At 25.5% G+C, this 18,303-nt stretch overlaps 1 protein-coding gene across 1 annotated transcript in view; it reads left to right on the top strand.

Moving 5' to 3' along the window:
• Positions 1 to 12,278, top strand: part of LOC114938954 (endoplasmic reticulum aminopeptidase 1-like) — a 38,521-nt gene extending 26,243 nt beyond the window's left edge. The window contains exons 3-11 of the mRNA XM_085484718.1: positions 1,490 to 1,942; positions 2,471 to 2,651; positions 7,566 to 7,647; positions 9,785 to 10,065; positions 10,571 to 10,761; positions 10,897 to 11,202; positions 11,286 to 11,352; positions 11,469 to 11,561; positions 11,792 to 12,278. Coding sequence (XP_085340844.1) covers positions 1,490 to 1,942; positions 2,471 to 2,651; positions 7,566 to 7,647; positions 9,785 to 10,065; positions 10,571 to 10,761; positions 10,897 to 11,202; positions 11,286 to 11,352; positions 11,469 to 11,561; positions 11,792 to 11,905 — 1,768 coding nt within the window. The 3' untranslated portion in view covers positions 11,906 to 12,278. The remainder of the gene's footprint in view (positions 1 to 1,489; positions 1,943 to 2,470; positions 2,652 to 7,565; positions 7,648 to 9,784; positions 10,066 to 10,570; positions 10,762 to 10,896; positions 11,203 to 11,285; positions 11,353 to 11,468; positions 11,562 to 11,791) is intronic.
• The last annotated feature ends 6,025 nt before the right edge of the window (positions 12,279 to 18,303 follow it).

Raw genomic sequence — 18,303 nt, 5'->3', positions numbered from 1 at the left:
AAATTTAAAAATGCTATAATTTACATAACCAATAATAAATATTATAGACACGTTTAACTATCCTTTCATTATTAGATTATTAAAATTATGTTTTCTACAATTTGTCGTATTTATTTTTTATAAAAAAAATATTTATATGCATATTTTATTACTTAAAATAATTTTAAGGTGTGCTAAAATTGTAAAAAATATCTGTTACATATAAGAAAAATTAAATAATTTTGCTGTTAAAGATAACGTAGATAATAAAAAAAAATTAAAAAATAGGATAATTGCTTTAAATGTAAACACAGGTATATATGTATGTAAAAATAACGGCTCTTGTGTTTATAAAAATAATTTGTTGCAGCCAAAAAACTTTATAAACTACAAATCCTTCTAACTAATATTCTAAAAATTTTAGATGTATATAATCATCTAACAATGAGAATAATTATTTATAGAAATATAAATTATATTACAAATTTAATTTTTGTTTATTTCTGTCAATTACAATATGTGCGACACTGAAATATACACATACTCACATCGACACCTCCCCTTCCCACACACACACCCGCGCGCGCGCGACACACACACACACACATATCTTCATATTAAAAGATTGTGCAAATAAAAATTTGCGTATTGCTTCTCCACCATATAATATTTTATTAATTAGAATAGTTTTTCTATTAATAATTTTAATATTTTCTTTGTTTTATTTTTTGTTTATATATACGAAAATTATTTAAAAATACATTAAAGCTAAATTTATATTCTTTATTTATCTTTTCCAGAGTGTGTTTTCGAGATCTCAAATAAATATTCCTTTTTTCCGACATGATGATATTCTTGAAACTATTATTAAATAGCGGATTAATTTTTATCGCTGCGACGGCTTTCATTGGTAATGAATCTCGATGTTATAAACCACCAAAATATGTAAAACCAATACATTACGATATCAAGTTTACATCAGAAATTGAAGAAAATATTTTCTATGGAGAATACAATATCAGCATAAACATTCTTAACAAAACGCAACACATATATTTGCAGTTAGAAAAATTATGTATTTACAATATATATTTATTTACAAATATTGAAAATTATGAGAATGATAGAGATGCAGTATATAAACCAACATATAATCGTAGTCGAGACACAATTAATATTGTCTTTGGAGTTGAATTATCACCAGGAAATTATACTTTAAATATAGAATATTCTGGTAAATTTGATAAAAGCTTCGGAATTTTGAACGTCGAAAAAAAAAACAACGTATGTAATAAATTTTTAATAAATGTTCATTAAATGGTATACAATATGCAATTACACAAAACATTGTAATTAACATAATATTTATGTATTAAATGTGCAAAAAGTTATTATATATCGTGCAATTTAATTATAAAAACAAACAATCTTTGTCTTTCAAACATATTATTACATATTACATTTACATGTTTATTAAATGTCTTAATAATTCCTTTTCTTTGAAACGTAGTAGGATAGCTGCTCTGCATTTCCACATAATAGGCTCCCAACAATTAATTCCATGTTGGAATTACCGATATTCATTAGAAGCAACATTTAGCATATCTATAAAATGTAATCGATGCGTGGCTTTGTCAAATATGCCATTGCCAAATATTGAAAGAGATGAGAACAATGTGTTATGGACACACTTTAATACCACACCTGCAATATCGCCTTATCTCGTAACAATGCTTCTATCTAATAATCTAATCAATCTTGATGACGAAACTCGAGGAATTAACATGTGGAGCAGACGCGAATCTAGATTAGACATAAAATATGCAGAAAGTGTAGCTGAAGATATCATGTTGTATTTTCAAACTTATTGGAATCGTTCTAACAGTATTACGCACGTCACTCATGCTGCAATTCCTAATTTCCATGATAAAAGCATCATAGTTTTCGGACTTGTTCTTTATAGGTGAATATAAGTGCTTGAGATTACATTAAAAATAAAATTATATTAGTATGCAAATTTATAAAATTTATAAACATGTACATATAGCTTGTTTCTGTAAACTTTCGAAAGTATGCATGAGAAACGTTCAAGACAAACAATTTTAATGAGAATAAATTTATTTGCAATATTCAGAAAGTTGAAATTTACCGTTGTAATACGTACATACAGAGAAAGGCATATATGCTAAATCGTACCCTCTACAATAAATATTAAAATTACAATAAAATTATACAAGAAATCACAATATTTTATTCATTTAGACCAATAATTCTTATCAATGATGTACGCATTAAAACAAATTTATAATCTTTTTATATATTAAATTAAAAATTAAAAAAAAAGATTATTAGACAATTTACAATACTGGTGTGCTAAATTGTCCCCGAGTTTGTAAATCGTAACTTTAGATTAAAATTAAAAATTGTAACAAAAATTAAGTTTTATTTTTTATGTAACTTTTCAGTCTTGACATTTAAATGTAACTTTCAGGGAAGTAGATATCATCTTTAATACAGTATTATATCCAGTTGCTCGCGCAATCCAAGTAGCTCAATTAGTAGAACATAAAGTGGCACAGGAATGGTTTTATAATCTTAACAATCACTTTTGGTCGACTTTTTGGTTTAATGAAGGTCTTACTGGATTGCTTGCAACAATTGCTGTCGATAAGGTAATTCTATTATTAACGCTATCTCGCTCCCACTTTCTCGAAAATGATAACAAACTTAAGCATTTATATTGCAAGATGTTTGTATATCAAATTTTATTTACAAAATGCACATAATTTCTTTGTAAATTATCTTATAAATATTTAATATTATATAAAATACTAATCTGTTTTCTAAAAAATATTTTTTTCACTCTGTTACATACATATAATTATAATAAAGTAAATTATTAAAACTTTTATTTTTTAACACTTTTTTATTAAATGTTTTAGAATTTATATAAAATCTAGAATTAAATTAATTAATTAAAAATAGTACACACGATATTTCTTTTAATTGGTTTGATAAAGAGAACTCTGCTATATAATATCATGACATAATTATTTTTAAAGTATACAATATTTAATTGCTAATTATATTAATACAAAATTTTAAATATATTATATTTATATATGTTTTTTTTTTTAATTTTCTAATTAACATATAAGGAACGTTAATATAATATTAGTATTTGGTACTATTGCAAGTATTTTCCAAACAATTATATCGATATATTTAATAATTTTTTTTATAGATTTATCCAAGATATCGAATAATGAATTTATTTGTTGTTCAAAATCAACATAATTCTTTTTCTTTGGATGGTGATTATCATATGTGGAACTCTTCATTACGAGATGATAGTTTATTTAACATTCGCAAATCCATCAGGGGTAAGACGTAATATAATAAAATAGTCCGCGTAAATTTTTAATCATTGAAATTATAAAAATGTGTAAAAATTAAAAGATAATTAATTTTAAAAATAACTGTGAGACGACCCAACTGGCTTAAATTAATTCTTATTATTATTAGTTTGATGCCATATACAAGAAAAGACAACGTTTCGACCTTAGGTTTAGGTCCTTATCAAGTCTAAAATTAACATTAAAAAATACAATAGATGTACATACAAGAATTTCGATTTTTAAGAAAGCAAAGCGCAAACCAAGATTGTAATAACAAATTAAAACGTACCTTACAAATTCTTTAGTGCAATATATACTTAATTTTTTTATTTTACATATTTCAATATAAATACTGTGTTACGTAAACGTTCAGTATGGATGGTAAAGACGAACTAAGTTAAACAGCTTTGATTATTCTATCATAGATCGGATTCAAATTCTCTGTGTCTTTCTGTAGGTTGATCGTGTTATTAAATTTTTTTATAAAAAACATTTCAGCAATCTCTCTTTTCCTAGTGTTTGTTTCTCGATGTAAAATATTTAAGTTTGTCCATTTAAAGTCATGCGAAAAATCATTTCTATGTTTGCTTATAACATTTTGATTGCTGACATGCATTTTTATATTATTCATATGTTCTTTAATCCGAGTATTAAGGTGTCTTTTAGTTTGTCCGATGTATGTGGCGTCACAGTCATTGCAGTCAACTTTATAAACTATTTCGGTCATATCGGCTTTAGGTAATTTGTCTTTTCGGGGTTTAATAAACGTATCAAGTTTTTTTGGAATCGTATAAATAACACTTAAGCCTGTTTTCTTAATAGATCTCTCAATAGTCTCACTTAGGTTCTTAACATACGGCATTAAAATACAAGACGAAATATCAAATACATTATTTTTGTCAACTACGTTATGAGAATTTTCTAAAAAACATGTTCTTTTATACATATATCGCTCGATGACCGTCCTAGGGAAACAATTATTCAACAAGATTTTTTTAACCATCTGTAAGTTCTCATTATGAAATCGTTTATCCGATAACAAAATAGCGTGGTCGACTAAGTTATTAATCGTGTTAACTTTGTATTTAAACGGATGGTTAGAATGGTAGTTTAAATATCTACCAGAGAAGGTGGGTTTCTGGTACCAACTAGTCAATAGTTTACCATTGTTTCTAAAAACCAATGTATCCAGAAAGTTAATCTTGTTATTTATCTCTGTTTCATGTGTAAATTGCAAACGGTGATGGTATTTATTAAACGTAGTCAAAATGTTATCCATTTTATTGCGTGGTACTATTTGTAAAAATATCATCAACGTACCTATAATAAACTGAAATGTCAAATTGTAAAGAGCTTAAACATTCTGTCTCAAGATCAGCCATAACTAACAATAAGTCTGCTAAAATAGGTGAAAGGGGGGATCCCATTGGCGTACCATGTATCTGTTCATAAAATTGATCGTTGAAACGAAAACTAGTAGATTCTAATACAGCGTCGATTCCATATAAAAATTGTGCCAAACTAAAATTTGTGTTACATGAAATATCACTCCAACGTTTTTCAATAGCTTTTAAAACTAATTCCTTAGGAACGTTTGTGAATAAAGATGTGACGTCAAGAGAAATTAACATTTCATTATCTTCAATACTCAAATTCTTGATTTTATTTGCGAACGTCCAACCGTCTTTAATATGTGAGGTAGGTTTCGTAACTGATCGTTCCAATATATCATGTAAAAAACGCGCTATACTGTAAACCGGGCTCCCAAGTGACGAAACAATTATACGTAAGGGCGCGTTAACTTTGTGAATTTTCGGTAGACCGTAACATCGTGGAAGGTTCCCATTCGTGGTATTAAGACGTTTATATGTCATTTCATCAATCAATTTATTATCTCGCCATGATTTGATTAAAGAATTGATTCTACCCGAAACTTTCTTGAACGGATCTTTTTTCAGTTTAGTATATGTATATTGATCATTCAGTGAAACATTCATTTTGTCAATATAGTCTTTTTTGTCCATAATAACTGTAGTTTGACCCTTATCGGCTGTCGTAACTAAAATGTCATCGTTATCGCGTAGATAACTATGACATTGTTTAGAGTTGTTTATAATGTATCTATCTATGTAGCTAGTGTGTTTCTTTTTGCTAAGAAATCCATACGCCGCTTTAGTTACCTCGTTTCTTGTCGATTCAACAAGAGCATTAGGAATCTTAGTGCAATTAATTTCTAGGTTTTTAGCTATATCGATAACAATGTTAGTGCGGTCATTCTTATAATTCTGTGAGACAGGCAACCCGAATTTATCACCTAAGCTTAAAAAATCTAGAATGTTCTCTGGAATAATTTTATTACTCAAATTTACTATCCATTTCGATCTGTCAATTTTACTAAAGGGGTTAAGTGAAACATTATTATTTCGTATTAAATTATTGAACTTTTTAATCGCGTTATCCTTTTTCGTTTTATTAAAAATAAATAATTTATGATAATTAAGTTCAAAAAATCTGTCAATTAAAGTACGTGGAAGTAAGTCAGACATCCTTTTTTCGATGTTATAAAGTTTGGAATGTAAGAACTTTATGTTATAATTTAAATCTTTAATTTCTAAGTTCAACAATCTAATTCGAGTTCGTCTAGAAAAAATAATCAAATTTTTGGTTTACGCTATTACTGTAGAAAAAGATGTTCAATTTCAATTTCTTGATGTGTGGTGGAAGTAAATCCAATCTTCTGCATCGAAGCAGGAAAATTAGTTGATGTTTCGATGTAAATAGCTTCTTCTTAGTATCAATCCATGATTTCAGCAATAATGTGTAGTTAAAACCATAATGATCGGAGATTGTTTGAAAAAAAACCACCTCTCCGTGTAAGCACCATCATTCGGTCAATGTGCAGTAAAATTAATAGTAGATATCTTGTATCGCCAGTGACTTGAATCCGATCTATGATAGAATAATCAAAGCTGTTTAACTTAGTTCGTCTTTACCATCCATACTGAACGTTCACGTAACACAGTATTTATATTGAAATATGTAAAATAAAAAAATTAAGTATATATTGCACTAAAGAATTTGTAAGGTACGTTTTAATTTGTTATTACAATCTTGGTTTGCGCTTTGCTTTCTTAAAAATCGAAATTCTTGCATGTACATCTATTGTATTTTTTAATGTTAATTTTAGACTTGATAAGGACCTAAACCTAAAATCGAAACGTTGTCTTTTCTTGTATATGGAATCAAACTAATAATAATAAGAATTAAATTAAGCCAGTTGGGTCGTCTCACAGTTATTTTTAATTTTATTCATCACTGGCGATACAAGATATCTACTATTAATAATTACTTTTATTTTCATATTAATAATATATTAGTTTTATAAAAGTGCACAAACAATATAGATGTGTGTATGTAATTTGCAACTAACAACTACATAATTTTCTTCCAAAATAATGCGGTTTTATGCTAAAATATTGATTATTCTCATTATTTTATATACAAAATTATTAAGATATGATCGAGGAAAAATGAATATTTTTTGAGATATATTTACGTTTATGTAAAATAATGTGTTAGAAGTAAAAAATAACCTACAAAATATTCTCTTTATAATTATCTTATCCTTACAACTTATTGTTTTGATAATGAATATTGCGAGAAATCGATTTATAAAAAAATTACGGTAGATCCTTTCAAAAGAATTAAGTGAATACTATTTAACCAAAAAACTTGGCCTTTTGCAGTAGTGTTTACTTGTTTAGAAATAATACAACTTTTATATAAAACGTTTTCCTCTAATATAAATTGTTCAAGAAATTATTGTAAGAACATTTTATATTGAAATAGTTTGTGTATATGTATATATATATTCCATATATACGTAAATGTATTGAAATATGATTACCGCAAACTGAATAATTTTGCAGGATATTTTACACTTTGTCAAAAAATTGTTCACTTCTAACTTTTATAACTCAAAAATTATTTAATAAAATTGATCTTTTAATGTCTTGCTATCTTCGTCAGATTTAACGAGAAATTCCATTTCACTGTTACGCGATTACTACCTTGTATACATATAAAATTTAATTTCTTTTTATAATCATTATGTTTACATGTAACATTTAAAATAATTAAATATTTATAATATTTCTAATTTATAATTTTGTATAATGTAATTTCTAGCACCCTTTTTACTGCGCATGGTACAACACGCCTTCACCGAAGAATTATTTTGGAAAAGCGTCCGCCCATATATATTTGACAAGTAAGTAATATAATATAGAATATAATTTAAAAAAATTAAATTGTGTAAACCTTAAATAATTTATAATAATGCTAGTTTTGTAAAATGTCCTTTATATTTAGCTTCTGACATTATTTCATATTTTTTTTAATTTTACAAGTTTTTAGTTTTTCTTTATCTTTCTAGCTCCTGTATTAGATTTATATTTGATTTCATTACTTTTACTACAAAACTGCTTTTGCAGAAAGGAACTGTTGTTTTATCGTTGTGTTTGTCACTTTTTCATTTACATATCTATTGTTGTTTCTTTTATTATTGTTTCCTGATTTGTTATTTTTTAAAATAATATTTATAAATTATTATTATTTTTTTTTATTATTTCCTTCATGTTTTATATCGTCTATAATTTTTGTAATTTATTTTCTTATAATTGCATTTTGTGCTACATTTGTTGTTTATGTTTTTTATTTAATAGGTTTTTAAATATATAAAACTTATATTTTTTCCATTACTTCTCTATCTTTATTTTTGACTTTTGTAAATCAATGTTTTTTATATTTATTGTTTAAATACTTGTTTTGTCACTTCCAATGTGTTTTATTTTTCTTTTAATTATTTCATAACTCTTTTAATACTTTGCTTAAAGATAATCTATTATATATTATGCTAATAATGCATAAAAAATTTAATAAAATTATTAAATTTTATTCAAAATTGTTATATTCCTTACTATCATAAGATAAATATAATATATATATATATATATATATATACAGACAATTTTAACATATTTCTAATGTTCTTTTATATATTTTACCTATTGTGTAAATTTAGTCAAAGTTTGCTGCATCTTTTGGAAGAAATTGATACTGCTGTAGGAAAAATACATTTTGCAATTCGAATAATAAATAATTGGCAATTAGAAACGCATTGTCCTATCATAAAAGTAATACGTAATCATAAAGATTATCATCGTGTGCATTTTGTGATCGAAGTAACTGTATTGATACAAAATACCGACACATTAAAAATTGACTGCTTTCCTGTAACTTTTACTACGGAAGCGTCTCCCAATTTTAACAATTTTACTCATCATATGTTATGCGTGAAAAAGAATTTAAAATTATCATTAGCATTTGATCAGCCTGGTTGGATAATATTCAATGTACAACAAGTTGGTATGTCGATAATGTATTTTATTTAATAATATCGACCAAGGAATTTATTATGACTTATTTCTCGTCTTTATTTTACACACACATAATTGACATTATTCTATATTATTATCTATTATATTTATTGTTTTATAAAAATCTGAGATATTCATTATATAACTATGTTAATTCTTAAATATTTTATGTAATAATCTGCATTATCTATATATAATTATATATATATATATATATATAAACTAAGAAGTCACCAGTTGATAATTAAAAATGGTATTAATTTCATCAACCATATCAGGCTATGAATAATATTTATTAAAATTATACGACGTTTCGACCATGGGTTTCAACCCTTATCAAGTGCTACATAATACCGCCTTATTATAACAAACACTATACTTATTTGATCTTAGGTCATGACGTGATGTAATGTCATGATAATGTGTTACGAACTCACTGTTAGTTAATAAATATTACTTATAGCCAGATATGTTTGATGAAATTATTACCATATATAATTATATGTTATACATTGGTGTTTTCTATTATAATATCAATTAATTTTCAAGTTATATGTTTACAAATATTTTATTCTAATTATAATAAAAATTATAAAAAGTTAACAATTTTTATAAAATTAGTAAAACAATAATAACAAGTAAAACATACAATTTTCGTAAGGTTATATGTTACAGAAATTTTACTGATTAATATAAAATAAATATTACATAATTTATGCTCAATTAGAATCAATTTTGTTTTATGCTATTTAACAATACCTTGTACAGTTTTATTTTTCATTTGTAATAACTTTTCTACATGTATATGCTTTTTATATACATTAAATTTTTAATACGTTTTCAATATAAATTTATATAAACAAAAGTGTGAAACAGACATTTTTGGAAATAAATACAATATAATGTTATCATAATGTTATAATTATTCAAAACAATAAAAATTGTTAACATTTATATTCTATTCGACAGGATATTACCGCGTGCACTACGATATCGAGAATTGGCAAAGGATTTCAAATTATCTAAACTCTGAAACTTACACGAAAATTCATGTTCTTAATCGTGCCCAAATTATTGATGATGCATTTCATTTAATGATAGCAGGCCAACTCGAATCATATCTATTCTGGGATATCATAGAGTATCTACATCGAGAAGAAGATTATATAGCTTGGTATCCTATGTTTAAAGCTCTGGAATACATGTTCGGTACCTTTTCAGCGTTTGGCGAACAATTTAACAATGTTAAGGTAAATGTTAATAGATTTCAATGAAGGTGTTACATTTCAGTTATTTGCATATATACACTCATTCACTACAAAAAGTTTAAATACTCAGAAAAATATATACCGCAACGATAAACTTTTGCATTATTAATTATGTTGCAAATAAATGTGCAAATCAATTAAATTAAATGATTACTCACGTGAAGAACAGGACTCAAAGTGTTTGATTTTCATTACTGCCAATATTATTGATATATATGACATTGTTTTTGGTTATTGGATATGGTGTTTACAATCTTTGTCAATGATTTATACTTATAAACATTTCTCACAAATTTAATCTACTTTTTAAGGAGAGGTCCAATTGTGTCGCACGGTTTGAGTGTTTATTAAAATCGGTCCGCGGACGCAACATTTTAGGGAATATAATTCATAGTCCAGGGACGTTCGACCGAAAGTTGCACTTGAGCTAAACGCAAATTTAAAATATATTAATTAACCAAAGAAATAAATATTTAACGATTTTTAGGGAAGAATAAGAGCCATATTATTCGATGTACTTAGAAAAATCCGATACAAAGAAGTTGTTGATCAAGCCTTTCTTAGAAACTGTTTACGATATGAAGCTGCAAGATGGGCATGTTTTTTCGGTGATATCACTTGTAAGACAGAAGCCAACAATATATTAAAACAATATATCATAGATATAAAATTGCGCAGGTAAATATTGTTATAAATTTTTAACCTTTTTTATTCAAATTTTCTTGTAGGTATCGCTTATAATGTTCAAATAATTTAATCAAAAAATCGATATGTTAAGCTTTAATAAGAAAAATTAATTTTTTTATGTTTTAGTCGATTGCTATGGAAGCAGGAATGGATATATTGTAAAGGTTTGATGATAACTACCATAAACGAGACCATTTGGGAATCAGTGTTTGATATAGGAGTGAGTAAATCTGACGCTAAATTTTTGGAATACTTGGCTTGCCCTGAAGATATTGATGTCATCGTCTATTATTTAAAAAATAAACGGTATCATTCTATAAAACGGGAATATCAACTTGATGTTAACAGTTTCTTACATATTATTACGAAGCATGCAAAGAATCCAACTATACTGAAGTACATATTAGATCATTTTAATGAAGTAAAACCAAAGTAAGGTGACATTTTTATAAATATTGTGTACAGAAGTTTATTATGTGTATTATATATACATATGTTTTTCTTTGTTTTTATAGAGAGATTAATTTAAATGCAGCATTAATTATTATAATCAACAACGTATATTCCGACAATTTATCTCAGGTAAAAATTTTACTTGTTTAAATATGCATACAATATGTAATAATAATACAATATTAATAATTATTATTTAATGTTTAAAATAATTTTGATAATGTTAAGAAAATAATATTTTTTAGCAAATATCAAGAAATGTTAGAGGTATTTTAAACAATAACTTAATTGAAGTAAATAACACAAAAGATTTATTTAACAAACATCAAATAAAGGAGGTAAATTTAATAAATATTGTTATAGAAAGCAAAAGAAAAAAAAATATTGTTCAATCTTATCAATTCCAGAATCTTATTTTTACATATGTTTTATTTGTTATAAATGAAATGTATGTTGATCTTATTGTGCAAATCTTTTCTATTTTATATACAATATTACATTGTCAAAATGCGGAATGAGATTACAATTTGTTTAATTATTTTATAATTAATAAAACGATTTATTTTAGAGTGACATTCTGATAAAGAAGAATAACTTATATGACTACATATTAAGACAAATAATTAATCGGAACGGTCAAATCAGAAGACGAAAGCAGTATTTTGAAAGATATGTTGTATAATTTGTCGTTATCAAAAATGTCATCTTTGCATACGTGGACATACTTCATATGAGTAATGTTTATGTTATATATATATTATTTTATTTACTGCTTTAATTATTGTTTATAATTATTATTTAGATGTATTACTATTCGATGCCTCTGTACATTTACAAAACTTTATTTAGTAAGATCTGACTGCATGCATCAAGAATAAAAATTTAATTATACTTATATTTAAAAAAAAAAAATTTTTTTTATTTTTTTTTGCAAACTAACTTAACTGGATGTATTTTAGACGCTAACTTAGTTGAAGTGAATAACACAGAAGATTTATTTAAAATACAACAAATAAAAGAGGTAAATTTAATAAATATTATTATGGAAAGCAAAGAAAGAGAAATATTGTTCAATCTTATCAATTTCTGAATCTTATTTTTACATATGTTTTATTTGTTATAAATCAAATATATGTTGATTTTATTGTGCAAATCTTTTTTATTTTATATACAATATTACATTATCAAAATGCGGAATAAAATTACAATTTATTTAATTATTTTATAATTAATAAAACGATTTATTTTAGAGTGACATTCTGATAAATAAGAATAACTTACATAAATACATATTAAAACAGATAATTAATCGGAACGGTCAAATCAGAAGTCAAAAACAGTATTTTGAAAGATATTTTGTATAATCTGTGGTTGTTAAAAAAAATGTCATCTTTGCATACGTGTACATACTTCATATGAGTAATTTTTTATGTTTTATATATAGCCATATAATATTATAATAAATTTTACTGTTGGACATAATATAATAATATAAATGTGTAAATATAAATGTATTAATATGCTTGTAAAATCATAAGCGCGCCTAAATGTTCATCTATTTAATTTGAATTATATATTGATTTGTTTTTAATTCTTTTACGTTAATTAATAATGTTATATGTTTATGCCACACACACAATATGTATATATATATATATATATATATATTTATTTATTTGTATGTACACGCAAGTGTGTATTTCTAGGTTTGAAAAAAATCAATTCCTCCCTTTTTCCAACACAGACAATTAATTATTTACAGGTGAAAAATTTATGTTAAAAATACAAATCATAAAAAGATCCATTCTCCTAAATATCCACAGAAATTTTAGTGTTAATTTAACACAATATACGAATATGTTAAATATGTTAAATATTGTGACACATAATAATAATAATAATAAATAGTGTGTTACAATATTTTAACATAGAATAAATTCAAGCTTCAAGTAAACTTAAAATCAATTTTTTGTAAAATTGTTATAGAGTTTTAATGTAAAAATTAATTAAAAAATGTTAATTTTGCTTTTTTTCAGTTCTTATATTGTAAAATAAAATCAAAATATGTTTTCAAAATTTTAACAGATAAATCTTGTCACTAATAATACGGAACGTATTTATTGTTAAAATTAAAAATAGATACACATTGTATTATATTCACATTTTTTTCACAGTTGTTATAATAATTTAACAATTAAATTCAATTAACAACAACAGCAATAATAAGTTAAATTAACACATAAATATGTTAAATATTTAATACAAAAAATTTAACGAAGACCGTGTTTAATAAAACAACACATTTTTCAACTGTGTTAGATAGGCTTTCTCAATATAATAACATCCTTATTAATATTCGTAACTCATGAGATAATTTCTGGGTAATTTTAAATTCGAAATGTTCAAGATAAAGACAGAGATAGAAAAAAGGTGTATAATTAAGATAAAATAATCTTAATATACCACTCATATCTATAACATACAATTAAAATTATAATAGTTGCGCATTTTTTTAGTTAACAAAATACTTATTTTTAATAAATATAAAATAATAATAAAAGCAAACACAGATAGATACTTTAAGTCTCTATTGAATCATTTTTTATCAGCAAATGACTCGCTGATAATATGCCTTGCATATAATTAATCGAAATTATTTAACGAAATAGAAATAAAGGTCAAAGATAAATGTCAGAGATCATTGAAAGAAATATATGTATATCGCGATTCATGTACAGGCTTTCTGTTTTTATGATTTATTTTTTTATAATTTAATCAATTAAAAATTTTGCGTGTAACAAATTGAATTAAATGATTATGAGATGCTTGGATTTCTATTTTATTTAGGTGTACTCTGCATTTTTCTCCTTTGAAAAAGAAATATATAATATAAATATTAATATAATAAATTAGTAAAAATTATAACGCTCTTATATATCGAAATAAATTGTAAAATTAATGTAAGTACAGGCCAACTTAAGAGCATAAATAATTAGGATGTTAATGAATATTATAAATTTTTATTGTTTCCCAATTATATCATATAAAAAAACTTTAAAACATATTAATACAATTGAATCACAAACGTTTCGACTGTACGCAGTCTTCATCAGTGGAGTCATATAATATTAGTCAATTATAAAATTTAAAAAACATTTCGACAATGCTAACGATTGCAATTTCTACTGTTAATTATCATCATATATAAAATAACTTGGGTGATGCGAACGATTACAACTTTTGATGATGTGTAGCATGTACGATTTTGAGGCTGGATACATCACTATATTGTTCTTGGATCATTTCAAGATGTTAATGCGGATTATTTCCAATGCTGATTTTAAAGGTGAGAAAACTCTTGGCATTCCATCGTTCGAAAGCGTGGAATTGTCTTAGTTTCCCTTAATTGTTATACGTTTCTATATAAAATGACACACTTTTTAATGACTACTGTTAGGAAAAATTTTTTTGAATATTACAATGAAAATTGCTTACTATTGAATCTGTTAAATAGATGACTTTATAAATATTCACGCCACAACTCAGTTACTTATTACTTTACACGCCATTCAAAACGCCACGGAGTAAAGTGTAGAGTCTAAAATGAACTCAATCACATATAAAAATTGGGAAAGATTGAATTTCGTATTAGTTGAAATATCCATCCAACGTTTTTTTACGCCGCTAATTACTAACTCTTTCGGGATATTCGTAAATAATGAGGTAACATCTAATGATATTAGTACTTCATCATCAATAATTACCTTGTTCTTAATATTCTCGACAAAGGACCAACCATCTTTAACAAACGATCTCGGTTTCTTAATAGAATTAGTAAGTATATTATGGATGTAGTTCGACAGATTATATAACGGGTTACATAATGAAGATACTATAATTCGCAATGGACAATCAATTTTGGGGATTTTCGACAACCCGTAACATCGTGGTAAATTCCCGTTAGTTACGTTTAAATAATTATAAGTAGTCATGTCTATCAATTCATTATCGAGCCAAGACTTAATAAGAGAATTGCATTTTGTTAGTTAACTTTTTAACAGGATTTTTATTAATTTTTCTATAAGTCGATTCGTCATTTAATAAAGCTTCCATTTTTTCCATGTAGTCGATTTTATTAAGAATCACCGTCGTTTGTCCTTTGTCAGCCTTAGTAACAATAATATCGTCGTTATCCTTTAGAAATTTTTTTGACTCAGAGAAACATCTGACGATACATTTATCTATACAATTAGTATGCTTTTGTGTGATTAAAAAATTCCGGATAGAATTAGCTACCGAAATCCCAGTTGTTTCACGTAAGTTAGAAGGAATCTTGTCAATACTCACCTCTAGACTTTTAACTATCTCAAGTGCGGTACTAACACGATCCCTCTCAACACCTTGTTGTATTGGTAAACCGAAACTATCGCCAAGGCTTAATAAGTCAAATACATTATCTGGTATTATAATACTTTATTACTGAGATTAACAATCCACTTAGATTTGTCAATATTAATGAAAGGATTCACGACTACATTATATTTACGTAGCAATGCATTGAATTTGTTAATTAATTTGTTCTTTGTCATATTTTTAAAAACCAAAATTCTATCCCTATTAAGTTCTATAAAATTTGTAAGTAACTGTCGAGGTAGTCAAAAAGTCTACGCTCGATATATGCTATTTTCGTATGTAAATATTTCAAGTGAACATTAATATCCTTTATCTCGAGTCTCAATAATCTAAATTTATAATGTTTAAAATTACACTCAAACCTTCGACAAAAATGGCCGCTATATAAACTTATTCCGTTTCTCAAATTATCGACGTGTGATGGTAGAATGTCATACGTCCTGCATCGTAGTAAAAATATTAGCTGCTGGTTACAAATAAGAATCCTCTTTTTTGTAATAATCCAAGATTTTAAGAGGGTCGTGTAGTAATTAACATACCGTGTGGAAATTATACTAAAAAAACCAACGTTTGGGACAAACTCCATAATTAGGTCCAGAAGTGCCTCGGGGTTCAAAACCCTGTTGTTTTACAGATACGTGGATGATATTTTCACAATTATCTCATGTGGGAGTGTTGATGAAATTTTGTCGGTTTTTAATGATTACCATCCGAGTTTAAAATTAACTCATAAAATTGAAAGTGACGACTCGATTAATTTTTTAAACACTACTGTGATCAGAAAAAATGGTATTTTATTAACTAATTGGTTTATAAAACCCACTTGTTCGGGTAGATATATCAATTATTATTCTAATCATCCTTTTAAATACAAAAAGAATACCATTTTTAGTCTTGTCGATCATGCGATTTTATTATCGAACGACAGTTTTCATCAAGTGAACATTGTTAAAGTAAAATCAATACTGATGAACAATGGTTTTCCGTCGAATATTGTTAATAAGTTTGTAAAAAACAGGCTAAAATTGCTTAAGACACGAAATAACGACGATTGCAATGTTGACAATGATAATTTAGTTAGTGCAAAATTTGACCGCAACATAAAATTACTGTACGTCAAAGCACTAAGTAAAGATGTTTCGAGATTAATACAATCTATGGGCATGCAAAGCGTTTATTGTATACCGAAAAAATTGAATACACTAATTAAACTTATATTTAATAAATGACTTATATTTAAAAAAAAAATTTTTTTTATTCTTTCTCTAAACTAAAATATGCGAAATAACCGTTCAAATAATAGTCGTATTATTTATGTTAAAAAAATAGATAAAAATTAAAAAATGCAAAAATCATGCACTTTTTTTAATACTTTAAATAAGTTGTTATTAATTTTACTTTTACCACTTTGTCCTTAGTTTACTTTGTTATAGTAATTATCAACACGGTCTATAGTAACTACTGAGACCGAATTTTGAAGTGCTTTAATTGATTTTGATAAAGACTAATTTATTGAGAAAAACCGCATTTCCCATATTATTTAAATGGGAAAATTTCAAGGTAAAGGTAGAACCATTAAATGAAATATATATATAAACATATATATATATCAGGGTGTGTTCAAAAATTTGTTGTTTATTTTTTGCCCGCTGTCCAATAAAGAGTTAACTAATGGAAAAATAATAATTACTCTAACAAACCAATTCTAATTGATTTTATTTAATGATTCCAACTTCCGAAATCGTTATATATACAGAGTGTCCCAGAACTGGCGGCAAAGTTTTAATGGCAGATTTTTGGTATCATTTGGAGACAATTTTTTCTTAATGAAAGAGTTAAGAGAGGTCATCATTTGTAGCATAGTCTTAATTTTTGCTATTATGTATCTTTTTAAAATTAACTGAAGAATGTAGTTTAGTTAATATTTTATATTAGTTTCCAAAAAAACTTTAATTTTCAACTGCTTATAATTTGAAAATATTAGTGTCTCAACATTTTCGCTGAAGAAAAATTGTCTCCAAATGATACCATAAATCTGCCATTAAAAATATTTTCGCCAGTTCTGGCATACCTTGTATATATATATATATATATATATATATATATATATATATATATATATATAACGACCCTCAAAGTTTTGTTGACCTAACACATATTTATCATGACGACACGTACAGAGAATCAGTCAGTCTTTCGTCGTCTTTTGAACCACATCGACGTAGATACAATAATTCTAATAAAGTGTGTGTGAATAAATATATTCTTCGACCATTGCATACTGCTAAAGCATTAATTTGCTGCAGTAATTTTAAAAATATATAATTTTTTTCAATATAATTTTGCATTTAACATACTGTTCCGAAATATTAGGTAAGTCAAAATAAGTTATAAATATAAAAACATATATTTGTCTTCAAATACAAAAGAATTTAATCATAGAGTATAACGGAATTTAAAAAAAAATCTAACAAATAAGCATAAAAAGAATAGTTACATTCGAAATTATCTTTAAATTTAAATTCAGATATAATTTCAAATAATGCCAATATTATAATATTTAATGAATCGTAATGTTGAAATAATCGTGGACTTACAAATGTTTTATAATAAATAAATTGATACTTAAATTTAAAAATGCTATAATTTACATAACCAATAATAAAT

This window comes from Nylanderia fulva, unplaced genomic scaffold, assembly GCF_048542155.1.
Source record: "Nylanderia fulva isolate GAGA-0341 unplaced genomic scaffold, ASM4854215v1 Scaffold31, whole genome shotgun sequence".
NCBI lineage: Eukaryota > Metazoa > Arthropoda > Insecta > Hymenoptera > Formicidae > Nylanderia > Nylanderia fulva.
This window is presented reverse-complemented; position numbering and strand designations above follow the sequence as displayed.